The 27,460-nt window shown below is 40.5% G+C and overlaps 1 protein-coding gene across 2 annotated transcripts in view; it reads left to right on the forward strand.

The window, feature by feature from the left end:
• Positions 1–452: 452 nt before the first annotated feature.
• The window catches only part of cars1 (cysteinyl-tRNA synthetase 1), a 75,359-nt gene continuing 48,351 nt past the window's right edge, over positions 453–27,460 (forward strand). Inside the window, exons 1-6 of one of the 2 annotated variants that reach the window (XM_059975555.1) lie at positions 453–535; positions 11,725–11,816; positions 14,137–14,225; positions 14,919–15,015; positions 24,075–24,173; positions 25,015–25,164. In XM_059975555.1, coding sequence (XP_059831538.1) covers positions 520–535; positions 11,725–11,816; positions 14,137–14,225; positions 14,919–15,015; positions 24,075–24,173; positions 25,015–25,164 — 543 coding nt within the window. In that variant the 5' untranslated portion in view covers positions 453–519. Of the gene's footprint in view, positions 536–7,255; positions 7,444–11,724; positions 11,817–14,136; positions 14,226–14,918; positions 15,016–24,074; positions 24,174–25,014; positions 25,165–27,460 lie in introns of those variants that run through there. The other variant, XM_059975554.1, reaches the window with a different exon arrangement.

Raw genomic sequence — 27,460 nt, forward strand, 5'->3', positions numbered from 1 at the left:
AAAACCGCAATTTAACTTATTTTACTCTGCTTTCGACTACCAAACTTCGTTAACCTGCCAAATATTTTATCTTTTCACCAACTATGTTCTCCGAAACATTTTCCTCCAGAATTATCATTTTCACACTTCCAACTTTGGCACTTTGAAATCATACCTTGCTTTTTATGCCCTAAATCAGAAGTCGATCAAATAAGTTATTTAATTAAGTCAAGTTCAGGATGTCAGCATTGATGAAAAACATCTACCTCATTAACTTTCTGCAGTAGTGTAGCGACATCTGGAAATTCAAATCCTTTCATGCAATAATGCAATTTTTTTACTCACCAGAGACAACACGCGTTGGCTCGAACTCCCTGAATCCCGCCCTCTTCGTGAAACGGAACTTAACGTGCGGCGATGCGAGCCAATGGGAAGAGCATCCACGGCTGTTTAGCATAAATAGAACGCAACTTCCGGTCCTGCTACATTCTTGCATCATCTGCACTAGAGATAGAGCTGAACGGGGCAGAACAGAGTAGAATGGAGAAAGCTGAAGGTAAGTGGTTTCAACTGAAGTGATGTCTTCCAGCAAAAGTGTGTGGATATTTGAGCCCAGCAGGTTATTTATTATTTTTGCTTCTTTCACCCTCTGTCAGTCTCTTCGCAGGTGTTGGTGTGACCTGTTCGTTACTGCAATACCGGTGCCAGAGATTGATCATAATTAACTAATGGTCGGTCCTGTGTAGCCTCATAAACGGTCACATCTCTGTCGTGAGCCTGGTTTGAGGCTCTCTGCAGGCTAAAGACAAGTTGGGCAAAAATAAATGACTGTAAGCATCGGATATGCCCTACCTCATTCATTTGGAGGAAAGCGAAACTGAGCACAGGAAGTACCGAAAATTCTCATCAGTATAGCGATCTTTTGTTTAGAAGGTGAAAATGAAAGAGTATTTTTTGATTTGATGTTAAAACTTGTATAAAATTAGTATGTTTTCTAAATCTACCAAATATTGAATATATAGGTAGTGATAATGATTCTGCAAGATCCTGTATTATGTTGAAGAGCTATTTTAAGCAAATCTGAAATCGCAAAATTAGCCAGAAAACAATGACTTGGAGTGACAGGATAATAGGAACCATTCAAAGGCAATATGCTGGGCATTCAAAGTAGTTCTATTCCTTCAATGCTGGCTGGAAAGTACTACTGAGTTAGGAAAAGCTTAAAAAGGGGGGCGTTCACCCACTGTCAGCAGGGAAATGGCATAGATAGCTATTCTGTGTTTCTTCTCTGCTCCTGGTTCTCTGTCACTGACTTTTTATTACTCTCGGAACAGTTGCTAACTCCCTTTTAGATTCATGAGTTGATGTAGATTGACCACATGAAATCTTCCGTAATAATAAAACATCCCTTATAAGTGAATCTATTCGTCTGGTTATATCTTCAACCATTTTGCCTGTTGGGACATGATGATGAAACTCACCTTGGTCTGTTCCTCTGGCACTTTTGCTGAGTATCAGGCCTCATTCAAGCCACTTTCCCCCTCAAGTGAAATCCTCATTTTGTATTAATAAAACTTGCTTTTTGGAATGGGTGTTTTTCACACCCAGCCATTGCACTACTACTTCCCACCCCCTGTAATTACAACTTCTTCCTCAGTTCATCATGCTCTCTGAATTCATCATCTTCCAGTCATTAAACATCTCATTCCATATAACCTCAATCGTAATTGAAGACCAGCCTTCGGCTTGCCATCTGGTCTGCCCGTGCTTTTCCCATCTCAATTAAGTGCAACAATATCCCTGATTTTTCTATCAGTTCCGCTCTAGGTAAAATCCACTCTTCATCTGAAAGCAGTTTACATTTCCAGAACATCTCAGTCTAGCTGTTGGCTCACTGTTTCTGGTGACGCTTCTGCAACTGCCGATCTGCCAAGCAGCTGCAGTGCCTTCTCTCGTTCTGGTTGCTTCACGTTCTAAAACGTCACGGCACTTGAGCAGTTGTGGAGAACCTTTCAAGTACTAAGGTGGCTGGTAGGTGCCAAACACAAATATGCCCTGCTCTAACTTGCCACAATTGCTGGTGCTTGTAGGATCCAGGCTTCAGTATGCTACTGCGACTAATCACCCTTGACTTTTATTTCGTTAATTTTCCACACATGTTCAAAAAGTGCTTAGGAACTTCTGGGTTCTTTGAAACTTAATTTTGAGTTTGTGTAGTTAGCTGCCTTGTGGTGTAACAACACTGTAGGCCATTCACCCGACGTAGCCCATCCAAAAAATTAGATAGCCGTGGAGAGAAGCTTCTATCGTTGTTACCCTCCTATTATAAAGTCTAATATTTCTTTCACCATTCCCACAAACTGACCTAGCTTTCCTTTCATTTAAAGTGAACTTCGATGAAATCCATCAAACACAAGGTTTTGTTCATCCTCTGTATCCATTAATGTTTTACATTAACATCCCGTTCTCATCTTAAAGGTGCTATCAGCCTGTGGTGTTGCATCAGAAAATTCAGACCACGATAGATAGTCGTATTGAAAGCTTGAAAAGTTGATAGTGAAACCATCAACAAAGGTTATTGTAGAACGCCGCCTGTTGTGGATACAAACCTATCAACTGCATCTATCCTTTACTGAAGCCAATCTCTCAGTTTTTTTGCATAAAGACCTTTCCATGTTATAAAATTTAGTTAAGCTTAGAGATCTGTTTTTTAAAAAAAACTATGATGAGATTTCCTCTCATTTTTCTGAACTCTAGAGAATATTGTTTCTGTCTACATGATCTCTCCTTGTACAGTAAAACTCTCATTCTTTTAAGTAAGGTATAATTGGCAACTCATTGAGTCCCTGTTTTAATTCCATAAGGTTGTCTTCATCTTTATCCTGATGTATCACATCTGCTGGTGAAAGGATAAAATGACAGTTCTGTTACTGAGAACATGAATATTTGAGCCCAGCAGAAGTCCTGACAAAGGGTCTCGGCCCGAAATGTCGACAGTGCTTCTTCCTATAGATGCTGCCTGGCCTGCTGCGTTCCACCAGCATTTTGTGTGTGTTGTTAGAAGTTCTTTATGCTCCTTTTGCCCTCTGTGCAGGTGTGAGTCGTGTTGGTGTGACCTGTTTGTAACTGCAATACTGTTGCCAGAGATTGGTCATAATTAACTAATGGTCAGTCCCATATAGCTTCATAAACAGTCATGTCTCAGTCGTGAGTCTGGTTTGAGGCTCTCTGCAAGCTGAAGACAAGTTGGGCCAAAATAAATGACTGTAATCATCGGATATGCCCTTCCTCTTACATTTAGAGGAAAGCGAAACTGAGCCCAGGCAGTACCAAGAATTCTCATCAGTATGGCCATTATTTGTTTTAAAGGTGAAAATGAAAGAGTATTTTTTGATTTGATGTTAAAACTTGTATAAAATTAGTATGTTTTCTAAATCTACCAAATATTGGATATATAGGTAGTGATAATGATTCTGCTAGATCCTGTATTATGTTGAAGAGCTATTTTAAGCAAATCTGAAATCGCAAAATTAGCCAGGAAACAATGACTTGGAGTGACAGGATAATAGGAACCATTCAAAGGCAATATGCTGGGAGTTCAAAGTAGTTCTATTCCTTCAATGCTGGCTGGAAAGTACTATTGAGTTAGGAAAAGCTTAAAAAGCTTTTAAGCTCACCCACTGTCAGAAAGCAGGGAAATGGCATAGATAGTTATTCTGTGTTTCTTCTCTGCTTCTGGTTCTCTGTCACTGACTTTTTATTACTCTTGGAACAGTTGCTAACTCCCTTTTCCATTCATGAATTGATGTAGATTGACCACATGAAATCTTCCGTAATAATAAAACATCCCTTATAAGTGAATCTATTCATCTGGTTATATCTTCAACCATTTTGCCTGTTGGGACATGATGATGAAACTCACCGTGGTCTGTTCCTCTGGCACTTTTGCTGAGTATCAGGCCTCAGTCAAGCCACTTTGCCCCTCAAGTGAAATCCTCATTTTGTATTAATAAAACTTGCTTTTTGGAATGGGTGTTTTTCACACCCAGCCATTGCACAACTACTTCCCACCCCCTGTAATTACAACTTCTTCCTCAGTTCATCATGCTCTCTGAATTCATCATCTTCCAGTCATTAAACATCTCATTCCATATAACCTCAATCGTAATTGAAGACCAGCCTTCGGCTTGCCATCTGGTCTGCCCGTGCTTTTCCCATCTCAATTAAGTGCAACAATATCCCTGATTTTTCTATCAGTTCCGCTCTAGGTAAAATCCACTCTTCATCTGAAAGCAGTTTACATTTCCAGAACATCTCAGTCTAGCTGTTGGCTCACTGTTTCTGGTGACGCTTCTGCAACTGCCGATCTGCCAAGCAGCTGCAGTGCCTTCTCTCGTTCTGGTTGCTTCACGTTCTAAAACGTCACGGCACTTGAGCAGTTGTGGAGAACCTTTCAAGTACTAAGGTGGCTGGTAGGTGCCAAACACAAATATGCCCTGCTCTAACTTGCCACAATTGCTGGTGCTTGTAGGATCCAGGTTTCAGTATGCTACTGCGACTAATCACCCTTGACTTTTATTTTGTTAATTTTCCACACATGTTCAAAAAGTGCTTAGGAACTTCTGGGTTCTTTGAAACTTAATTTTGAGTTTGTGTAGTTAGCTGCCTTGTGGTGTAGTAACAACACTGTAGGCCATTCACCTGACGTAGCCCATCCAAAAAATTAGATAGCCGTGGAGAGAAGCTTCTATCGTTGTTGCCCTCCTATTATAAAGTCTAATATTTCTTACACCATTCCCACAAACTGACCTAGCTTTCCTTTCATTTAAAGTGAACTTCGATGAAATCCATCAAACACAAGGTTTTGTTCATCCTCTGTATCCATTAATGTTTTACATTAACATCCCGTTCTCATCTTAAAGGTGCTATCAGCCTGTGGTGTTGCAGTAGAAGATTCAGACCACGATAGTCGTATTGAAAGCTTGAAAAGTTGATAGTGAAACCATCAACAAAGGTTATTGTGGAACACCACCTGTTGTGGTTACAAACCTATCAACCGCATCTATACTTTATTGAAGCCAATCTGTCAGTTTTTTAAATAAAGACCTTTCCATTTCATGTTAAGCCTGGAGATCTGTTTTGAAAAAGAAATTATAAGTTTTCCTCTCATTTTTCTGAACTCAAATTTTTCTGAGATCAGTCTACCTGATCTCTTCTTGTATGATAAAACTCATTCCTAGAATCTTCTGCGTAAATCATCACTTCAAATGCACATGTACGTTCTTTCTTGGCTAAGTAGAGCAAAACAGCATGGTTTTGATTGGAGTGAACCATATTCAAGTTTAATCTTATCAAGATTCTAGATAATTATATTTCTTGTATATCCTATATAATCTTTGTACCTGTATTCAAATCCTTATAGTAAAGGAAGCAAATACCATTTGTCTTCCTAATTGTTTGCTGCAGCTGCATGTTGGCTTTCAATGAATGCCACGTCTAAAGCCTTCTGCTGCTTTTAACAACATTACCACCCCTTTACCATTTTTTAAGCAGCATGCACATACACAATGCTGGAGGAACTCGGCAGGTCTGGCAGCATCTATGGAAATGAACAGTTGACATTTCAGGCTAAGACCCTTCTTTAGGACTGGAAAAGAAGGGCGAAGATGCCAGAATAAAAAAGTGGAGAGGCGGTGATTTGGAAGGAGGATAGCTAGAAGCTGATAGGTGAAGCCAGGTGGGTAGGAGAGGTGAAGGGCTGGAGAGGAAGGAATCTGATAGATTTTCTTTGGATTTGTTCCTTTCTGCTTTAAAGTGGAGAAATTGTATTGCATCTGTCATACTCATATCTACTCACTAATCCAGTCTACATCTCCATGAAGCTTAATACATTGTTATTCTTTGAATTCAACCTTTACTTTTAAGTAAGGTATAATTGGCAACTCATTTCGATCCCTGTTTTAATTTTATAACGTTGTCTTCATTTTTATTCAGTATATGTCACATATACTGAAGAAATGACAATTCTGTTATTGAGAACATGAATTTCCAATGATATGTCACTTTTTGCAGCCACAAACAATTCACCACAATGTACTTTCTGCTGATAACGTCAATACGTTACACATGAGCTACACACTTTTTTCCCATTACTCCATTCATTTTACTTCTTAGCATGTGGCCACCATCTTCAACATGCTCAGGGTTGTTCTTTTGGAATACTCCGCACTCATAACATCTCGTGTTCCATCAATTTTAGCATTTTCCCTACTCCTGATGATAGGCTAATAGGTCATTAGTTGTTTTTCCTGTCACTGCTCTCTTAGTGGGAGCATATTCACTACCCTCAAAACCACGAGAACAATTACAGAAACTACAGAATTTCCCATGATAGGAACCTGAGCCTTCTGTGTCGTAATAAATCTAGGATATAGATCCTTGGGTCTTTGGGATATATTAGCAAAGTGTCTCCAAATTTTTTTTAAACTTGTACTTAATTTCTAAAGTTGCTTATTGTTTTAACCTTGTGTGGCATGACTTCGCTACTTATCAGTCCAAGAATGCTGTTCAGGCCTTGCTGTGTACAGGCAGAATTTCTTTGTTATCTAAGGAAGTGAATTTAATTATGCAATCATCAGCAAGTATTCCCACTTCTGATCTTGTGATGGCGAAGTCATTGCCGAAATTGTTGACGCTAAATTGTACCTAAGGTACTACCCCGATGAACTGATTGGCTTCCAGCAGCCTTTTACATTTCCTGTGTGTCCTGTATGACTGTAGCCAGTGAAGTGTTCTCTGAGAGTCCAATTAATTTTGATTGTCACCGGGGTTCAACCAAACACATTAATTCTCACCTAACTTCTAGAATTTAGTTCTTTGTGGAAGTTTGGACCAGAGCAGTAGCAAGGCCTTTGGGGATAATCATACAAGATCTGAGTGCTGTGAAGCAGATTATTGATTGTGTTACACAACCATAGTGCCAACAATATTTAACTGTTATGCTGCTGATTGAGAACAGTTTGATGGTCTAGGTTATCCTGCTTGTGGACAGTCCTGAATTATGTAATATTTATCTAGTTGCCTGACATGAACAGCTGTATTAGTTCTCACTTTGGTAACTGAAGAACGAGAATGGTGAACGGTGCATGACTTTTTGTTGAAGAAAAGCAGAAGCATTGGTTCTGAAGATCCGTCCATTCCCTACATTGTGTCTTGCAGCTTTCTGCCATGGCGAGCTTCTTAATATAAAACCTGGCAGGAGTGGGATGGAGGCTCTAAATGATTATCTTGCTACACGAAGTTACATCGATGGCTTTGTATTTTCACAAGCTGACGTGGAAATATTCCAGTCAATGCGAAAGCCACCTCTCGATCAATACTTCCACGTGGTGCGGTGGTACAGGCACATTGCAGCAATTTGGGAATGCACCAAAGATGGTGCCAAGACCTGTAGAGTCCACATATGTGAGTAGTTGAACATCTGTGTGATGGTTCATATGGGGCATCTGTCTAATCATGGTAATGCTTGGGGCTTATGGCATCATTTTGTAATTCATCTTTTTTTGTTGTTGTTTTTTGAAAATGGTACCGCAGTTTTTATTTGCACTCTGAGATACCTTTAAGAGCGAGCTAGTAAGAATTCAAGACAACAACTTGTAGTCCATGTGAGGCATTCCCATTTAATTCATCAGGGATTTGAAGAAACACTGATGTAACTCAAAGAGTGAAGTGCAACTTGGATGAGAAGTTGGAGTTGATAGTGCTCCCATACTCCTATGATCCTTAGGAAAATTGTTTATTTAGAAGAGGGTGTTGAAGCAACCTTGGTTTCTTTATACACTGTCCACCAGTGGTCGGAAAAAATGAATGTGCTTTGGATGCCAATCAATAAGACTGGATTAAGACAGAAGATGTTAACCTACTTGCATGTTGTTGGAGCTGGATGTAGAGGACAATGTTCCATTACACATTTTGAAAATGTTAAAAGGTTTGAGGAGTCAGAAAGTTCTCTTCCCAACCCACCACCCCCATGCTTCAGGCTTCGATGTCAGTATGTGTCTGTGGGAAGTCCAGTCAATTTTGACTTAGTGAGGGATCTAATAGTGGTAAATCTATTGAATGTCGAATAAGTAGTTAAATGTTCTCCTATTGCTTTGCACTTGTCTTGAGTAACGGTTGACATGAAACTGCAGAAGCTAGAAATCTGGATCAACACACCCAAGCTAAAGATTGTGCTGATAATTCACAGCTAAGCTTTACAAGGAAGCAAATGAAACTGCTGACTATTCTAGTAATAATACTCTTTTGGACCTTGGTCACTGCAGGCCACAGCCTTTGGAAATTGTGCTGTATGATCTGTCACTTTTGCAATTTCCTGAAGGGTTCAATGAAGTGCATTCTCCAGAATGCAAGTATGGCCAGAGCGGACTCCAGGCCAGGTTGGCGCAGCAAGGCCCCTGCTTGAGACTGACCTTTGGTCGATTTAAGGACTAGATAGATTGAGGTGTCAAAGCCAAGGGCAAAAGACAAACCAGTGTTCAGCTTGCTATTCTGTGAGATTTACTCGCTTCGGAGCTGAACTGGCTGTGGCCTGCAAGCCTCTGCCTTAGCCTCGGTGCTGAACTGTCTCCGTGGCTGTGGGCTCACTTTCAGAGACTCTGCCGTGCATGTTCCGGGTGCTATTTGTTTACTTTTTTATTGTTTGCATGATCTGTTCTTTTTTTTTTGCACATTGGGTGTTTGATGGTCTTGCGTGTTTTTGTAATGGATTCTATTGTGGTTTTTTTGGTGGCAGATAATACTGGAAATGGTCAACAGGTCAAGCTGCATCAACAGGAAGAGAAACCGATTCAGGGTCTCCTTCCTGTGTTTCTGTTCCCCACATGTGGCTTGATCTGAGTGTGTCCATTATTTTAGATGTAAGAGCAGAATTAGGCCACTTGACCATTCAGTCTGCTCCACAGTTCCATCATGGCTGATTTATTATCCCACTTAATCTAATTCTTCTGCTTCTCCCCATATCCTTTGATGTCCTGATTAATCAAGAACCTATCAACTTCCACCTTAAGTATACCCGATGACTTGTCCTGTACAGTGGATTTCCACAATCACCACATTCTGCCTAAAGCAATTTTTCAAGTCTCTGTTCTAAATGAATGTCCCTCTATTCTGAGGCTGTGCCCTCCGATCCTAGACTTCCCCACTAAAGGAAACATCCACTCCACATCCATTCTATCTAGGCCTTACAGTATTTGATAGGTTTCAATGAGATCTCCCTCCCAATCCCCATTCTTCTGAACTCCAGCAAGTACAGGCCCAGAGCCATCAGAAGCTTCTCGTCTGTTAACCATTCATTCCTGGGATCATTTTCGTGAACCTCCTCTGGACCCTCTTCAATTCAAGCACACCTTTTCCTAGGTCAGTGCCCAGAACTGCTCACAATACTCCCAAGTGTGGTCTGACCAATGTCTTGTAATGCCTCAGCATTACATCCTTTTGTATTCTAGTCCTCTCAAAATGAATGCAATACATTGCTTTTGCCTTCCTTACCACTGACTCGACCAGTAAATTAACCTTTAAGGAATCCTGCACAAGAACTTCCAAGTGCATTTGTACCTCCGATTTCTGAATTGTCTTCTCATTTAGAAAATAGTCCAAGCCTTTATTCCTTCTAAAAGTTAAAAGTAACATTTGTTATCAAGGTACATGCATGTCACCACATACAACCCTAGGATTCTTTTACTGCCGGCAAACTTACAGTTGCTGTTCTACAGATTTGTTAAGTTCTATCATTGGGCATGACCATGCTCTTCCCTACACTACCTCTGCCACTTCTGTGTCCATCTCCCAATCTACAGACACTGGCTTCCTCCACACTTCCTTCCCCTCCACCTATCTAATTGTATCATCCACAAACTTGGCTGCAAAGACATCAATTCCTTCATCCATATCATTGACATACAACGTGAAAAGAAGCAGTCCCAACACGAAACCCTGTGGAAAACCAGAAAACAGTTGATCTCTGCTACCTAAGGGTTCCTTCTCCTTAAGCTCCCTAATCACATATGGGTTGCTTATGCAGGGTGTTAAATGTGGCAGATAGGTGAAGTTTTTCAAATAAAATAAATTAGGCTTCAGTTACATCACTTACAGAAAGGCTCTTTATTTTCAGCTATTTGGAAAACTCCAAAAGGCACTTGAAAATGGAAAACTGAATTAAGTTTAGTGGCTGCCATTTGCCTCTCTGTTATCCAATACAAACTGCTTAATGAACCCCATCGTATGCCATTAACAACTTTCATTGCACAACAATACACCACCCATCTTCACAACTTTGCATCAGTATGTATTTGAATGTAGTGTCTCCATTCATTTGACCTCGCGATTTCCTGCATTTTCAATCAATTGCACAGCATTCTCCAGTTGATCAAGATTGAAATACTTCATCCACTGCTTAATGTGTTTTTGCATAATTCTCTTCCCTGCAATCACTGATCTATTGGCACAGTTCCCTTGCAAGCAATTATTTGTGGACACCCTACTTCAGTACCTATGCTTCACGTAAGAACTTGACGGTAGCTTAGCGGTAAGGAGATCGCCTTACAGATCCAGCACTCACCGATCGGGGTTCAATTCCCGCCACTGGCCTATGAGGAATTTGTACATTCTCCTTATGACTTTGTGGGTTTCTTCCGCATACTCCAGATTGCTCCCACATCCCAGAGACATACAGTTAGTGCCAGTGAGTTGTATGCATGCATTGTTGGTGCTGGAAGCATAGAAACGCTTGTGGGCTGCTCCCCAGCTCATTCTCAGACTGTGATGCAAAACGATGCGTTTTCACTTATGTTTCAGTGTGTTGATGCTCATGTGACTAATAAAGCTAATCCTTACCACAGGTCGTCAACATCTGCTGCTCTTGTAAGAACTTGATGGTAGAGCAGCGGTTAGCGCATTGCTTTGCAGTGCCTGCCATCACCGATCGGCGTTCAATTCCCGCTGCTGTCCGTAAGGAGTTTGTATGATCTCCCTGGCTGAAACCAGTGGATAGACAATAGACGCAGGAATCCAACTTACTTCCTCCATGGCTCAAAATCGGCACTTGATGTCCACAATGAGTAAAGAGATCAGGTTATTCGTTATGGATCAGAGAATTTGCAGAGGATTTGCTTTACTCTGCCTAGTTAATTTCTGTTTTCGGGTATACATTATCCCCCAAGTCACTATGGTATTCTGCAAATATGCAGGGGCACCAGTTGTTTGCAGTATTCATTATGCAAACTCTTAATTGAAATGTTTACAATTTGGTCTTCATCCTGTGAAATGCAATTGATGGCCAGATTGTCTTTAAAATTTCATTGGTACTAGTTTGCCAATAAACAGAAATGTCCTTTCATATGCGTGTTTAAAAATGCTTCTGTTGACTACCATCCCTTTCAATTGATGAAAATGACTTGAGCTTTTCTGTACCTTGATTTCTTCAAATTTGAGCTTATTTGTCAAACGTTGCATTGTGTTCTACTCTTACAATTTCATATCCTTGTCTATGAGCAACTTTCTGACCACCCACGGATTTCATTCGAGCAAACAATTGCTGAAGAATTAGACCAGGTGTTGCCAACCTGGGGTCCATGGCATAGTAAAGGTTGGGAACCGCTAAATTAGACTCTGGTCCATGCTAGTACGGTAACATTGATGACTGAGCACTATCATGTGGAAGATTTGACTGTGGCTATTCTTTTTCAGCTAAAGAGAAGAGAATCCAGCCACCTTGGTCACCGCCAACAGAAGTAAAACAGCCTGAACTCCGGCTGTACAACAGTTTGACACGTAGTAAGGTCAGTATAGCTTAACAGTAGAGTAATATTATTATAGGAAGAAACAATATAAAGTTCTGGTGAACAGCTTTAAAACAGTTTGTCATTCAGTAACATCCATCTCATTCCTGTTGGTTTGCATTCCCTGAAATGAGGTGGTACTGGGCCTGTGCAATCTGTTAACTACTTTGTCTGCTCATGAATAATGTTCACCTCTGCTTAATTCTGTAGCAGGTATCAAGGACAGTCTGCATTAATGAAGCCCAGCAGATATTTTAATCAAGCAATCTGCACTAATGGTATCCAGTGGTGTGTCTCATTGAAGCATAACTATGACTGAGGAGTATTTGAGAAAATTACCACTTTTATAGTTTATTAATATTGTAGAAAAAATTATAAAGATTAATATGTGTAGCGCAGGCAGCCCATGCATTACAGAATAGGGATCCTTATTTTCTCATGGTTATCCTTTATTTATTTTCAGCTACAGTAACATTGTTTATTGATTTTTTGCAACTGTATGTCACAATCAGTGAATGAAAATTGCTTAATAAATTTAAAATGAATAGCACGTTCAAATTTTGGTAGAACCAGCATCCTAATACAGTTGAAGCAGTTCCAGTAAAGACTGAACGCTGTCTTGTGACCGAAGAACATTGAAAGTTTAGAGTAAAAATAATTCACAAGGTGTCTTATTCTAGTAACTTCCTCTATAGGGTCATTATTGTGACGTGCTTTTAAGCGATCTTGTTATTCACCCTCCTCCTGAAGATGCCATTCCATTAGGCTGCAGCAGAATTACACAGCGATAGGTCCTTATGCAAGTTACTAATTTTCACCTGCTTAGTGTCAAAATTGATATCTGGATTCAAGCATGTGTTACTGCTACTGTAATCAATTTTTTTAATAAGTAATAGATGAATGAGCAAATCTGACTCCTTTTCGTTTCTGCTGTTCAATCTCCAAACACGATGAAATCTTGGACCTATAATCCAAAAGGCTCAGAACTGCACGATGTCACTTGGTCTTTGGGAAGCAGTAATAAGATTTTTGTTTTAACTCCAACCTTCAGTGAACAGACAGTTTTCTAAATCCAATTGTTATTGTTCCAGTGACTGTAATATTAAGAATAGTGCTCTTCTTATTATTAAAAGCATGGATTAAACATACTGCAAACATGCTGAGATGAACATTCATACGAGGCTTTTTATACTCGTCGTCAGTTGCTCACTGTCTAGGATATTCTGTATAGTTTACTGTGACCCAATAATAAAAAGATGAATACAATTGAAAGGAATTGGCGGTTTTAAGAATGTTTAACATTTTAGTTTACTTTTTAATTTGTTCCATAGACGAGCCTCTGTCATTAGGGTATTTAATGTCCAGCAACCTGTTGTCCTGACAGTATTGAGAGTCAACTATATGGGATTTTTCCCAGTTGGTGACACCCTTTTTCTTTTACTTTTCCTGAAAGAAATTAATGGAATTGCATTTTTGTGATAGTACTCCAAAGTCCTGCCTCCTTTCAGTACAAGTTTCTGGTTCCACTCCACACCTTGTAAGATTTGTTGCGCTTATCAACACTACTTGCCTTTCTAGGTTACTCGGAGCACTCGGTTTGCTAGTATGATCCAAGAATCAATTGCCCCTTATTACCGGTTTCTATAAATGATACAAATACATGTTACTTGTAGACCTTGTACATATCAATGGATGGATGTAAGATGTTTCAAGGCAGTGTTTATCACTGCAGATTTGGAGTATGTTGGGTACTTGATGCTGACTGAGATTATACCATGTAGTAGTAGTAGGCCTCCGTTAGTCTCAACAGACCATGGAAAGTTTCCAGGGAGCAAGCCTGGGCAAGGTTTTTCTAATGGAAGACCAGCACTTGCCCAAGCTGCAAGTCTCCCCTCTCCACACCACCGATGTTGTCCAAGGGAAGAGATGATACCATATATTGTAACACTCCAACCACTGGAACCAGAATCAGGTTTGTTATCACTGGAAGCCCATGATTAATAGGTACTGTTGCTCAGTTTTGGAAGAACACATGCTGCTGGCTGAAAGCTAAATGTGCTGTTAAAGATTTTCAATCACTGGTCTTTTCCTGTTCCTTTCTTCCCAGCATCTCCTTGTTTCTTTTCACTCTTTGCCCTGCTATCTCCTTCCCCCAGTTCTAGCCAATGAGGCGTATTACACAATGTTCTGAGTTTTACTTCGGGTATTTTAGTCACAAGATAGAAAGGTTTATTTTTACAGGGTTGCTGGGTATGTGGGAACTTGATTTTGATCTTGATATTTTTGGTCTAAATCAACCGTGTGGTTTTTTTTTCACCAGGAGCTCTTCCGTCCTCAGAATGGAAAGAAGGTGTTATGGTATTGTTGTGGCCCCACTGTTTATGATGCTTCCCACATGGGACATGCAAGGTAACCTGCCATATAATTTATTACTGTGCTTCCTCTGGTAATTCTTCAGTTAAACTTCATCCCTGAATAAATCTTTGTTAAATCATCCCTGAATGTGCAAATGGAGCGCACATTTGAACAGCTGGTACTTTAAAATACAAACATGTATGCAGAGATGCCACTTAAAACAAAAACCATTCAATATATTGCCTTTTTCTGCTAATAATTCTGGACAGCAATCTGAGTGGCAGGATTTCATTTTAATGTCACCAGACAGCATTGACAAGTCTGGTGTCACCAGCATGCTGCATTGTGCTCTGTTGGTCATTTTATAAGGCGTCCAACGGTAAATGCTTGGCCTAACAGGCTTCAGGCCTGAAATAAAAAGTCATGTTTAATTACTGTGACCTTGCTAATTTCACTGATTTTTTTTTTATATATATATATATATATATCATCAGACATGAGGGTAATGCAAAGTTAGGCAGAGATTTTGCTCTGGTTTGTTCTCTGATAATTGTGATTTCAAGCCTTTAAAAAGAAGCATGATTGTGATTTCAGCTATGGACAAGCAATATTTTAAGAAAATTGACAACCATCTATGATTCTTTAGTCCATTACTTCACCCAAGCTTGTTGCAAATCTCCTAGTCCATGCAGTGTATGCCTCTAGTGTAGACAGTTATGCAATAATTTAAATTATTTCTTTTCTCAGGTCCTATATATCCTTTGACATCCTCAGAAGGATTCTAATGAACTATTTCAAATATGATGTGTTTTACTGTATGAATATCACTGATGTGGATGACAAGGTAAGCCAATGTCGTCATCATGCATTGTTAAAAAGCAGACTATAACTAAATCTTTCTTTACATTTCATCAATGACTGGGGTTTTATAATTGGGTTCTGCCTCAACCATCTTACTCTAGCCCAATTCCCCTCTCCACTCTGGTAACAAAATGCAGGGCTGTCTTAGCTCAGGTCTGCCAGCACTAGCTGTATGCATTAAATTTGTACAGTCGGCCCTCCTTATCCACGGGTTCCGCACGCACGGATTCAACTAACCACGGATCGGGAAAAACCTGTAAGTTCTCTCTCCAGCACTCATTGTTTGAGTAGGTACAGACTTTTTTTTTTCTTGTCCTTATTCCCTAAACAATACAGTATAACAATTTACACTGCACATTTACTTTGTATTAGGTATTATAAGTAAGTTGGAACAGGTGCATCCGGTATTATTTAGCGTCGGTTAGTCAAACATTTGTCTTAGTATATGGTATTTATTTTACATTTCTGTGCATATAAAACGCTTCAGGTACATATATATTTCAATAATTAAACCACTGCATTGCTTAGTAATAATTGTAGCTTTCACTGGGGCAGGGCCTTTCACATGCTCTATTTTTCTCACTTTATCCTTTGAAATTGTTCCGGTCATTGACTGACTGTAGCCTAATGCTTTTCCAATGACTGATGGCATTTCACCTCTTTCCAATCGCTTTATTTTCAATTGTGATTGTTTTCTGTCAATGGAACAGAAAGCAGTCTCAGGCAGTGGGTCCCGAGCTCTGCCAGGTCCTGAAGTCCACTGCACTGAGACAGGTTAAATAAGGGACTTGAGCATCTGCGTTTTTGGGTATCCTCGGGGGTCCCGGAACCAATAACCCACAGATAAGGAGGGCTGACTGTAGAATACATTCCCATTCAAAGTATCTTAAATATTAAAAATTGAGAATAAGTAAAAGGGCATGTAGTATACTTGATTAATTGCTTTCACACAATGTATTGATTCGTGAAATCTGATCTCCAAAGCACAAAGAAAAATCCCTAAGTACATTTAAAATATTGATCAGTTGTTGCAATAAACCATTGATTCATTATAATCCTGTAGTTCATATGATTTATGAGCAATCGTGCAAGATATACTTTTATACTTGTAGTTTGCAAATTCAAGTTAGGCAATTAGAATTAGAACTGAAACTGATCAAACCTTTATTGCATTGGAGAAAGTGGTCATGTTCCTTCAAACCTTTAGTGAGAAAAGAGAGCTGAAGGTTCGGAGATAAGGCATTAGAAAAAATTGCAGGTTTCCTGTTATCTAAGGTTGAAAATCTGCAAGACAGATTGGCAGTCAGTAACCTGTGCATGTTAGCAGTTCTGTGTCAACAACAATCTAACAGAGCTTGAGGAACAACAGAGTCTGATGTGGTTCCAAATGCAGGAGTGACAGTTTATGAAATGTCACTCTTGCCTTCAGAATGTGAGCTCCTTGAGATCTACAATTGTATATAATTTTAGTTCGGGATTTTTTTTAAACTGGTTTAATGTTAACCACATTGATAGTGTCAGTTTTCCAAGTGTTGCTTTGAGATACGTGCACAATGAATTTATACCTGTGGGTGAACATTCTTTAATCTTGTGAATTAAATTGCCAGTGTCCATTCATATACAGCGGATTTCAGTTAATTGGGACACATCGGGACCAGTACATTTCGGCCCAATTAAGTGAATGCCCCAATTAGCCAAAATTTCATGGGTAAAGTTTTAAAAAGGTTTTTTTTTAAAACCTACAGTTTAACTAATTAACAAATTATGTATTTAAATGAAATACAGAAAAATGAGAACACGAGCAATATTGCCGCAGTACTATATACTGCTTATTAGTTCTTAATAGTTACCAATAGAGGAATTCATCCAGTATAAACTGCCGTGTATGGGGTATACAGGGAGGGCTGGCACCTCTGGTGAAGGGGTTTGTCCATTCAGGGACAGCTCATTCACCTTTTGGAGCCCAACAGAAATTCAGTTCTCACCTGTGACTTTAAGTAGCTGTATGCATGCAACAGTGGCCACTCCCCAGTAGCGCACTTCGACAGGCAGGCTAAACCCAGTTGAGGGTAGCCAGTGTGCCTCGTACCCCAGTGAAATCGGGACAAGCCTGTCCTAGCATGTGAAGTCAGATCGAACGTACTGGATGAGATCTACAGGGAGATCCAATGGTCAAGAAGGTGTTCTACAATGTTATTTAGAGTGAATGGCACGACAAGGCCCAGAAGCCATTGGTTATCTACTGTAACTGAGGAAGACACCAGTTTGCAATGACTGCTTGCCACTGGAATGGAAATTCTGAGGTCAAGAGAGTGGCACTGACCCATTGATCATCTTTTCCACTTTAAAAACTCTCCTGCACAAGTTTTACTGTCATCATCAGATACAATAACTAGCACATTGCCATGTTCTTTTAATTGACTAAATGAACAAAACTAGTGTAGATAGTAAACTGCCTTCAAACAATGCTTTCAACAATTGCATCCTCCCAATCTTCATTTTCACTGTAATATTTAAAGTGATTTTCACTACCTTAATTCTTCGTAGTTCGTAACTTGAAGTTGTGAAACAATTTCATTTTCACTCAGTGGTGTTTCAAGCATCTCAAAGCCTGAGTGCTTGAAATCAGTGAGCAAAACAATTCTAAACTGGCTTGCTGCTTATTTCTCACCAACTATCGGTGACCAAAATTGTTCACCTTCAAACACATGCAACTGATACTGTTTTTTTAAATCTCCACTCTGAGCATGGTGTAGTGTCTTAAAGCCACGTCAATTTATGTGACTGATACTAGTTAGAAACTGTTCAGCAACAATTAGTTTTTGTTCTTTCAGTTATCCCAAATGAGCAGCTGCCCTGATGGACCATTTAACCGGAATCCACTGTATTTAAAACACTTGTCAGAGTGGGAATCCAGTGAATATATTCATGATCCATTTGTTAATGGCAGTGTTTCAGTAATGTTTGTGTTCATGCATCACTGAGTTAGCAATGTGTGTACAGTTCTAAAGGCTAAACCAAAATTTGCAAGATTATCCACAAGCATAAACCACAACTCTGAACTGACTCCAGTTGAAGTTTAATTGTCATTCAGCCCATGACTTCAGCCAAACTAAACTGTGTTACTCTGGAGCCAAGCTGCAAAACACGGCACCAGCAGTCATACACTGCACAAGGTGCACACAGCACGTACAAGATGGCAGTAAAATACAGTCACACAAAAGAAATCCAACTTCCGAGTCCATGAATGTTGCAGCAGTCTGCAGTCAATGCAATACAGCCTGTCTTCTGCTGAGCCAACACTAGGTGGCAGCATCAACTCAGCATGAGCACCATGCCACACCATCTCCGGCACTCTGGTGGAGCTCCTGATTCCGACACCTCCCCTGGGCTGCTACAAATGAGTAACACTGGGGATTGAGGCCTAGTCCATGCTACAAACGAGACCACGTAGCTCCCACATCTGACCATGCTGTTTGCCAATAAACCAATGAACTGGACTTAGACAATAGGTGCAAGAGTAGGCCATTCATCCCTTTGAGCCAGCACCGCCATTCACTGTGATCATGGCTGCCCGTATCCCTTGACTCTATCTAACTCTTTCTTGAAAGCATCCAGAGACTTGGCCTCCACTGCTGTCAGAGGCAGAGCATTCCACATATCCACAACTCTCTGGGTGGAAGAGTTTTTCCTCAACTCTGTTCTAAATGGCCTACCCCTTATTCTTAAACTGTGGCCTCTTGTTCTGGACTCCCCCAACATCGGGAACATTTTTCCTGCCCCTAGTGTGTCCAGTCCCTTAATAATCTTATGTTTCAATCAGATCCCTTCTTATCCTTCTAAATTCCAGTGTATACAAGCCCAGTTGCTCCAATCTTTCAACATATGACAGTCCAGCCATCCTGGGAGTTAACCTCGTGAACCTACACTGCACTCCCTCAATAGCAAGAATGTCCTTCCTCAAATTTGGAGACCAAAACTGAACGCAGTACTCCAGGTGTGGTCTCACCAGGGTGCTGTACAACTGCAGAAGGACCTTTTTGCTCCTATACTCAATTCCCCTTGTTATGAAGGCCACATGCCATTAGCTTTCTTCACTGCCTGCTGTACCTGCATGCTTACTTTCAGTGACTGATGAACAAGGACATCTAGATCTCGTTGTACTTCCCCTTTTCCTAACTTGACACCATTCAGATAGTAATCTGCCTTCCTGTTCTTGCTGCCTGAGGATAACCTTACATTTATCCACATTAAACCGCATCTGCCATACATCTGCCCACTTACCCAATCTGTCCAAGTCACCCTGCATTCTCATAACATCCTCCTCACATTTCACACCGCCACCCAGCTTTGTGTCATCTGCAAATTTGCTAATGTTACTTTTAATTCCTTCATCTAAATCATTAATGTATATTGTAAACAGCTGCGGTCCCAGCGCTGAGCCTTGTGGTACCCCACTAGTCACTGCCTGCCATTCTGAAAGGGACCTGTTAATCCCTACTGTTTCCTGTCTGCCAACCAATTTTCAATCCATGTCAGTACCCTACCTCCAATACCATGTGCTCTAATTTTGCCCACTAATCTTCTATATAGGACCTTATTAAAGGCTTTCTAGAAGTCCAGGTACACTATATCCAGTGGCTCTCCCTTGTCCATTTTCATAGTTACATCCTCAAAGAATTCCAGAAGATTAGTCAAGCATGATTTCCCCTTTGTAAATCCATGCTGACTCAGACTGATCCTGTTACTGCTATCCAAATGTGCAGCTATTTCATTGTTTATAATTGACTCCAGCATCTTCCCCACCACTGATGTCAGGCTAACTGGTCTATAATTCCCTGTTTTCTCTCTCCCTCCTTTCTTAAAGAGTGGGATAACATTAGCTACCCTCAAATCTACAGGAACTGACCTTGAATCTATCAGCCTTCTGTCCCATCAGTATACCTGACAGCATTTTCTGCCTAATGTGAATTTCCTTCAGTTCCTCCATTACCCTAGGTCAGGGGTCAGCAACCTTTACCACTGAAAGAGCCACTTGGACCCGTTTCCCACAGAAAAGAAAACACTGGGAGCCGCAAAACCCGCTTGACATTTAAAATGAAATAACACTGCATACAACGTTTTGTTTTGCCTTTATGCTATGTATAAACAAACTATAATGTGTTGCATTTATGAAATTGATGAACTCCTGCAGAGAAAATGAAATTACATTTCTGCATGCAACAAAAACATTTTGAACTCCGAAAAAAAGACGTTGGGTTGAAGGTTACTTTTAAGTAAAATACTCAACGTCTATTTGAGTCCTTCTTGTGTTTATGAAAAACGCCAAACTTAAATTTGCCGCCAGCAGCAAACCAAAAATAACGTCAGCCAGCTGTCAACCTGAAAAATAAAAGGACTATTTCACTGAACAATGAAAACATATGAATATACGTAAAATAATAGGCAATTAAAATATTTATCATACTTGTTCAGGTTGACTCACACCTGACAATGCAGTCGTATTCAGTAGGGATGGATCGATGCTTAGGGGAGTGACCGGGAAGGATAATGTGTTTTTTTCCTCTCTGAACTCACAGAAGCGTTTCCCAAACGATGTTTGCATTGCGATGATTGCAGAATGTAAATACTCCGAATTTATCATGTCGTGACCTTGTTTGAACTCTCTCAAATTGGGGAAGTGAGACAATGTGCCTTTCTGTAAATCTCTGGCAAGCAACGTCAACTTGCGCTCGAATGTCAAAACATCCTCCAACATGTGCAGGGCTGTACGTCCTTACCCCGTTGAAGAGCTGTGTTCAGCGTGTTCAGGTGCGCTGTCATGTCTACCATGAAGTGTAGCTTTTCCAGCCACTCTGGCTGTTCCAGCTCAGGAAAGTTGAGCCCTTTGCTGCCCAGGAAAGTTTTCACTTCTTCCAGACACGCGACAAAGCGTTTCAGCACCTTCCCTTTGGACAGCCACCGGACTTTGTTGTGCAGCAGGAGATCAGAATATGCGCTTTCCAGCTCGTCCAGTAACAAACGGAATTGACGGTGATTTAAACTTTTTGCCATTATTTTATTGACAATCTGAATGACAACATCCATTACTTCTGTGCATTCCGGAGGAAATGTTTGAGCGCACAGTGCCTCTTGGTGCAAGATGCAGTGAAAAGTCAGCAGCTTTCTGTCCAGCGACTTCTGCAGTAAAGCCACAAATCCCTTGTGCGTTCCCGTCATATTCGGTGCCCCATCAGTAGCTACTGACACCAGATGGGTGGTCTTTATTCCTTTGGCTCTTAAACAATTCAAGACAGCCTCACAGATGTCCTCCCCCCGTGTTTGGTCTTTTAGAGGTATCAACTCAATCAGTTCTTCCTGTGGCCCGGCAGAGTTTACATACCGGCAGAACAACGCTATTTGTTCAATATCACCTTTGTCTTTAGACTCGTCACAGGCAATCGAGTAGGCCACAGCTGAATTGATGTCTTTAATTTGCTGTCTTGTGATGTCTTCTGCCATTTTTATGGTTCTGTCTTTGACAGTCTTTGCAGAGAGGGGCATATCCCTGATTTTCTGCACAATTTCACTCTTGTTTTTAAAGTCCGTGAATAGATGTTCTGAAATCTTAATGAAAGATTCTTTTATATATTCACCATCTGTAAACTGCTTCCCGTGCCTGACTATTTCCTGAGCGGCAATATAACTGGCGTATGTCGTTGATTTTCCAGACTTCATCCATTTCTGGAAATGATTTTTGCTCAGATCAACCTTCCGCATCAGTTCCGAAACGGCTTTTTTTCTCTCATCTCCATCCGGATATTTTTGAGCAAAGGCTGCGTGTTTATTCTGGAAATGCCTTGCGACATTTGACTTTTTGTTGTTTGCTAGTTTCTCATTGCATATTAAGCATACCGGTAAACCAGTCTCGTCAACAGTGAAAGCAAATGAATCTGTCCACGTATCATTAAACGTTCTGTTTTCTTCAGTCATTTTTCTTTTTTTAGAATTCTCCATAGTTGGCTTACCTTGGATCGAAAAATTAAAGAAATCGCGCACTGGCGGGTATCAGGTATTGGCAGTGGTGACGTATATTAATAGCGATAAAAACACGTTGTAGCGGTGTGCTCACGCAGTCAGTAAACTGCAGTCGAATAACTTTATTCGAACTAAACAGCCTTGCTTTTAAGCCTCCCTCAACCCAGCCCCCATGGACGCAGATGCTGCAAAAGACGCGTACTCACAAACCCCCGTAGGCTATCTCCCTTAGCCTGAATGCTGGCTAATTGTGAGCCGTTTCGGATGTGCCAGGAAATGTGTCGCCACACTTAGATTGTACAAGATCACCATAATCTTCAAATTTAGAATTACATTTCAAAAGCTAACAAACTAACATAAAATACATTTTAATTAAATACTGACCAATTATTTCCCAAAGCCACAGGGAGCCGCAGCACAGAGGTGAAAGAGCCACAAATGGCTCGGGAGCCGCAGGTTGCCGACCCCCGCCCTAGGTCCTCTGGCCACTATTACATCTTGGAGATTGTTTGTGACTTGCAGCATTCCACACCACCATTGTCCAAAAGGATCTTGTGATCACAAGAAAAGTGATTAGGACAATCACTGGCACACCTCCTTCACACAACAATGACTGTCTGTCACAATCAGCATCACGATCTGCACCAAATCCAGCTCCGGCGGTTTCTCTGCCATCGAGCAATTTGCTAATGGGGTAGACCTGCAGTTAATGTCCAGCAGGGTCTTGGGATCATGAAAAAATGCATTTTAAAAAAAGACAATAACACTTTTGCCTATCCCTATAGAAGGCACTGCATCTGAGAGTGTCGCCATTTACTGGAAGTAAGCTGCCTCTACTGCAACCCCTGTATGATCTGCAGATTCACTTTCAAGGGCTCTTCACAACATGTATTTTCAGTACTTTTTAATTACACAATTTGTCTTTTGCACATTGGTTATTTGTCAGTCTTTGTTCATTTAGTTTTTTGCAAATTTTGTTGTATTTCTTTTTCTTAAATGCCTGCAAAAAAAATCTCAAGATAGTTATCTGCATATGTACTGTATATACAGTGTGCATATATGCACACATACATGTATATTTTGATCATTTACTTTCATCTGAGCCAAAAGTTGCAAGATTCCAGAAAGATCAGATAAATCTTTCTCTATCACTTTCTTCACACTTTATTTCCTTTCAAATATATACCCAACTATTACAGCTCATGTAATGTAATTAAAGGGTGGCAGACAGTGTTCTCTCTAATTTGTAATGACCAGTGTATGCAGAAATCTTATGCTGTGCAATTTTTTGCCCAGTGACGACAACATGCATTCTGAATAACTTCAATAAAACAGTATAAGTAAGCCAGTTCTAAAGTTTGCAGAAAAATCATTGCAAATTCCACGTTGTCAACACTGTCAGAAACCTGAAAGAAACTATAATTACGTGTGATTGTGAAATATACTTATGTCAACGAGGTACAGGATGATCCAGTCACTAACGAGAGAAAATCTGCAGATGCTGGAAATCCAAGCAACACACACAAAATGCTGGAGGAACTCAAAAGGCCTGGCAGTATCTATGGAAAAGAGTACAGTCGAAGCTTCAGGTCAAGACCCTTTGTCAGGACTGCCTGAAGCGTCAACTGTACTTATTTTCCTGCTGATTCCTCCAGCATTTTGTGTGTGTATGTGTGTGTTGCAAGGCAGAGGGTGGCAACCTTTTGTGCGCAGTCATAATTATGACCATTCTTGGCAATTTTTTTTTTTGCCATGGAAGTGGTTTTCCTTTGCTGTCTTCTAGGCAGTATCTTTACAAAACAGGTCTCCCCAGCCGTGGAAAGACCATGATCACCTACGTTGTACAGCGCAGCACATAGTGAATAAATGGAATGTAATAAAAGTTGCTCGGAAGATTCTTTTGTCACAACTCTGTTACTCAATACAACAAATAATTGTTTGGTTCTTCCATGGTAAATGAGTATATGCTGTGATGTATTAAATAACACTCTGTATTCTAATGTGACCTCTGTAACATTTGCATAGATTATAAAACGAGCCCGGCAAAATTACCTATTTGATCAGTATGTGGAGAAAAATGTGGATCCTACTCAGCTTCTACAAGATGTGAAAACTTCACTGAAGGTAAAGTGAGGGAACATGGAAGTTGCCTCTTAACTCCTCATGGAAACATGGATTTAACTACAGGTTGTTGTTTTATTTGTATGTGCTTCGTGGTCTACGTGGAAGTGACTAAAGTACACATGTACGGATTCTCTCATTGTAACTATTGTAGGCCTCTGTTGATAGACCATGGATTTGTGCCTTGGAAAGTTTCCAGGGCGCAAGCCTGGGTTTTAATAGAAGACCAGCAGTTGCCCAAGCTGCAAGTCTCCCTCTCCATGCCAGTGATGTTGTCCAAGGGAAGGGCATTAGGACCCATACAGCTTGGCACCAGTGTCGTCGCAGAGCAATGTGTGGTTAAGTGCCTTGCTCAAGGACACACATGCGGCCTCAGCCAAAGCTCAAACTAGCAACCTTCGCGTCACTAGACAAACGTCTTAACCATTTGGCCACGCGCCAACACCATTGTAGCTATTAATATCTACGTAAGATAAAAGATTGAGGCAACAGAAAGCTGATCCTCATTGTTCCTTAAGTGTTGGATAGTAGGAAGATACTCTCTGCCATTTTCCCTCTCAACCTACCCGCCTATGACAGTCCTTTCATTATTACCATTAACCAATTGGATTTAGTCTAGAGATGATTGAATGAAAGGAAACCAAGATCTAATGACAAAAGAAATTTCAATATTCTATGTATGTTTTATACTTTGGCAAGTATATAGTATTCTGTGGTTCCCTGAATTTGCATAATTTGATAGGTCTTCTCTTCTGTCCACTTGAAGAAACATTTAAAACTAGTTATTTCCTATAACTAAAAAATATTCTTTTATGAATTGTTTTTATCTTCATTTGTCTCTCAGCCTTTTACTGTGAAACTCAATGAAACTACAGATCCAGACAAGAAGCAGATGCTGGAGAAGATAAATAGTGCAGTTTTGTCATCTCTTAAATTACTGGAGGATTCAATGGAACAGGCAAATCCAAACGAGGAGATTAACAAGCAAGCCCAGGTATGACAACCAAGCAGATAGCTTGCCAGTTACTTTGACTGGGGTCTAAGAGGACTTGAGTAGAGCTGTAAGTTCTTATTGCTGTAGGTATGTCACCCCTCTGTCATTCAACCTTCACCCATTAGGATGGGGTAAAACTGGGTTAAGGCTCATAAAACAGTGTAAACAGATTTCTTTACTAATCTATTATGCTTGCATATAAAAAACAAACACTCATCTGCTATGCCCTTTAACTCACATTTCCTTTAACTGTAAATAATCTTCATAGGTATTATTATCTCTTAATTCTAGTTGACTTTTGAACACCACTCACCCCAGCAAACACTGTGTTGCTATGTGTACAGTTGATCATTTCTGTCCATAGTTACCTTTCAGTTTGCTGATGTTTTCCCCAAGCATTCCATATTTTCAATAAATATATCACACTGTTAATAAATTGGTTGATATAATGAAATCATTATTGTTATCGAGGAAAAGTCATTCCACTGTTCAACCACTATCTCAACACAATGTTCTGTGAAAGGTTCTTTATTGAGTTACACAACACAGAAACAGGCCTCTTTATTTTATTGAGAGATGTAGTGTGGAATAGGCCCTTCCAGTCCTTAGAACTGTGAAACCAGCAACCCACCGATTTTATTATTTATTAGTTGAACCCTAGCGTAATCACAGGGCAATTACAATGACCGATTAACGCAACTGCTGTGCCTTTCTGTGCATTCCATAAGGAGGACATACAAATTCCTTGGAGAACGCTGGGATCGAACTCTGACCTCCAATGCCACGAGCTGCAGTAGAGTTGCTCGAACCACTGCGCTACCGTGGTGCCCTTTGACCCAGATCCTCCATGCTGACCAAGATGCCAGTCTTTTCTAATCTAATTTTCTCACATTTTGCTTATTTCTGTCTATTCCTGTTTGTATACATATCCAAACAATTTTTATGAGCACTTTTATTGTACCTACCTCTAACTCCTCTGGCAACTTGTTCTGTATAGCCTCTACTCTCTGGAGAACCCTCCCACTCAGATCTCCATTAAGCATTTTCCCTGTCACATTAAACATATGTCTTCTAGTTTTACACCCCCCTACATTCTTTGACTACCTATTCTACCTATGCCCCTCTTAATTTCTAAACAGGTGTGAGATCACCCCTCAGCCTCTTGCACTCAAGAGCAATCCTATTCAATCTCTCCTCGTAATTGAAGTGCTCCATATCAGGCAACATCCTGGTGAACCTCTTCTGCATTCTCAGTTGCTAACACTGTCTTTTCAATGGTGAAGCGACTGAAACTGCACACAACATTACAAGGATACCCCAACCAGCTCCTTGAGAGTTACGCTGTATGTACAGTACTTTGGATGTATTTGACAAATTTTCATAAACTGCATTTAATCAGGCGCACAGCATATAAACGTCTTCCAAGAGAATAGGAAGGTACAGATGGATAACCAAACAGTACAAATGTTTAAAAGCTGCATTCTACAAATTAGTAAGTAGGCTGCCGTCGATCCCAGGGGATCATGGGTTTGTGCCTCTGGTGGACTGTGTCCTCTACGGGGCGGGAAGATTTGGATAACCAGCTATTGCCCATGCAGTGGGATACACTTCTCCACGTCATTGATGTAGTCCAAGGGAAGGGCAAGTGCTGATGCAGCTTGGCACCAGTGTCGTCGCAGTGGTTGCCAGAGTGAAGTTGTAAACATCATCAAACTGCCTTGGGGACCCCAGCTCCGGATTTCTTCCTCTGAGTTTACTCCCAAAGCCTTTCCCAATATGTAGAAGGAAGAGTGTTTGATGGGATAAGGAATTCTACAATTTTGAGTTTGGGAAAAGGATATGTCAATACAATAATTCTTGATACAATGTACAAAAAGGAAGAATATGAAGAGTAGTGTGATCGAATAGATCCACAGAACTGGGCAATATTAAATTCCATCTCCCACCCTCCATCCTCATCACGTTCTACAGGGGTTGTATTGAGAGCATCCTGAGCAACTGCATCACTGCCTGGTTCGGAAATTACACCATCTCGGATCGCAAGACCCTGCAGCGGATAGTGAGGTCAGCTGAGAAGATCATCAGGGTCTGTCTTCCCACCATCACGGACATTTACACGACACGCTGCATCCGCAAAGGAAACAGCATTATGAAGGACCCCATGCACCCCTCATACAATCTCTTCTCCCTCCTGTCGTCTGGAAAAAGGCTCCGAAGTATTCGGGCTCTTACAACCAGACTATATAACAGTTTCCTCCCCCAAACTATCAGACTCCTCAATACCCAGAGCCTGGAC

This window comes from Hypanus sabinus, chromosome 7 (genome assembly GCF_030144855.1).
Source record: "Hypanus sabinus isolate sHypSab1 chromosome 7, sHypSab1.hap1, whole genome shotgun sequence".
Taxonomy (NCBI): Eukaryota; Metazoa; Chordata; class Chondrichthyes; order Myliobatiformes; family Dasyatidae; genus Hypanus; species Hypanus sabinus.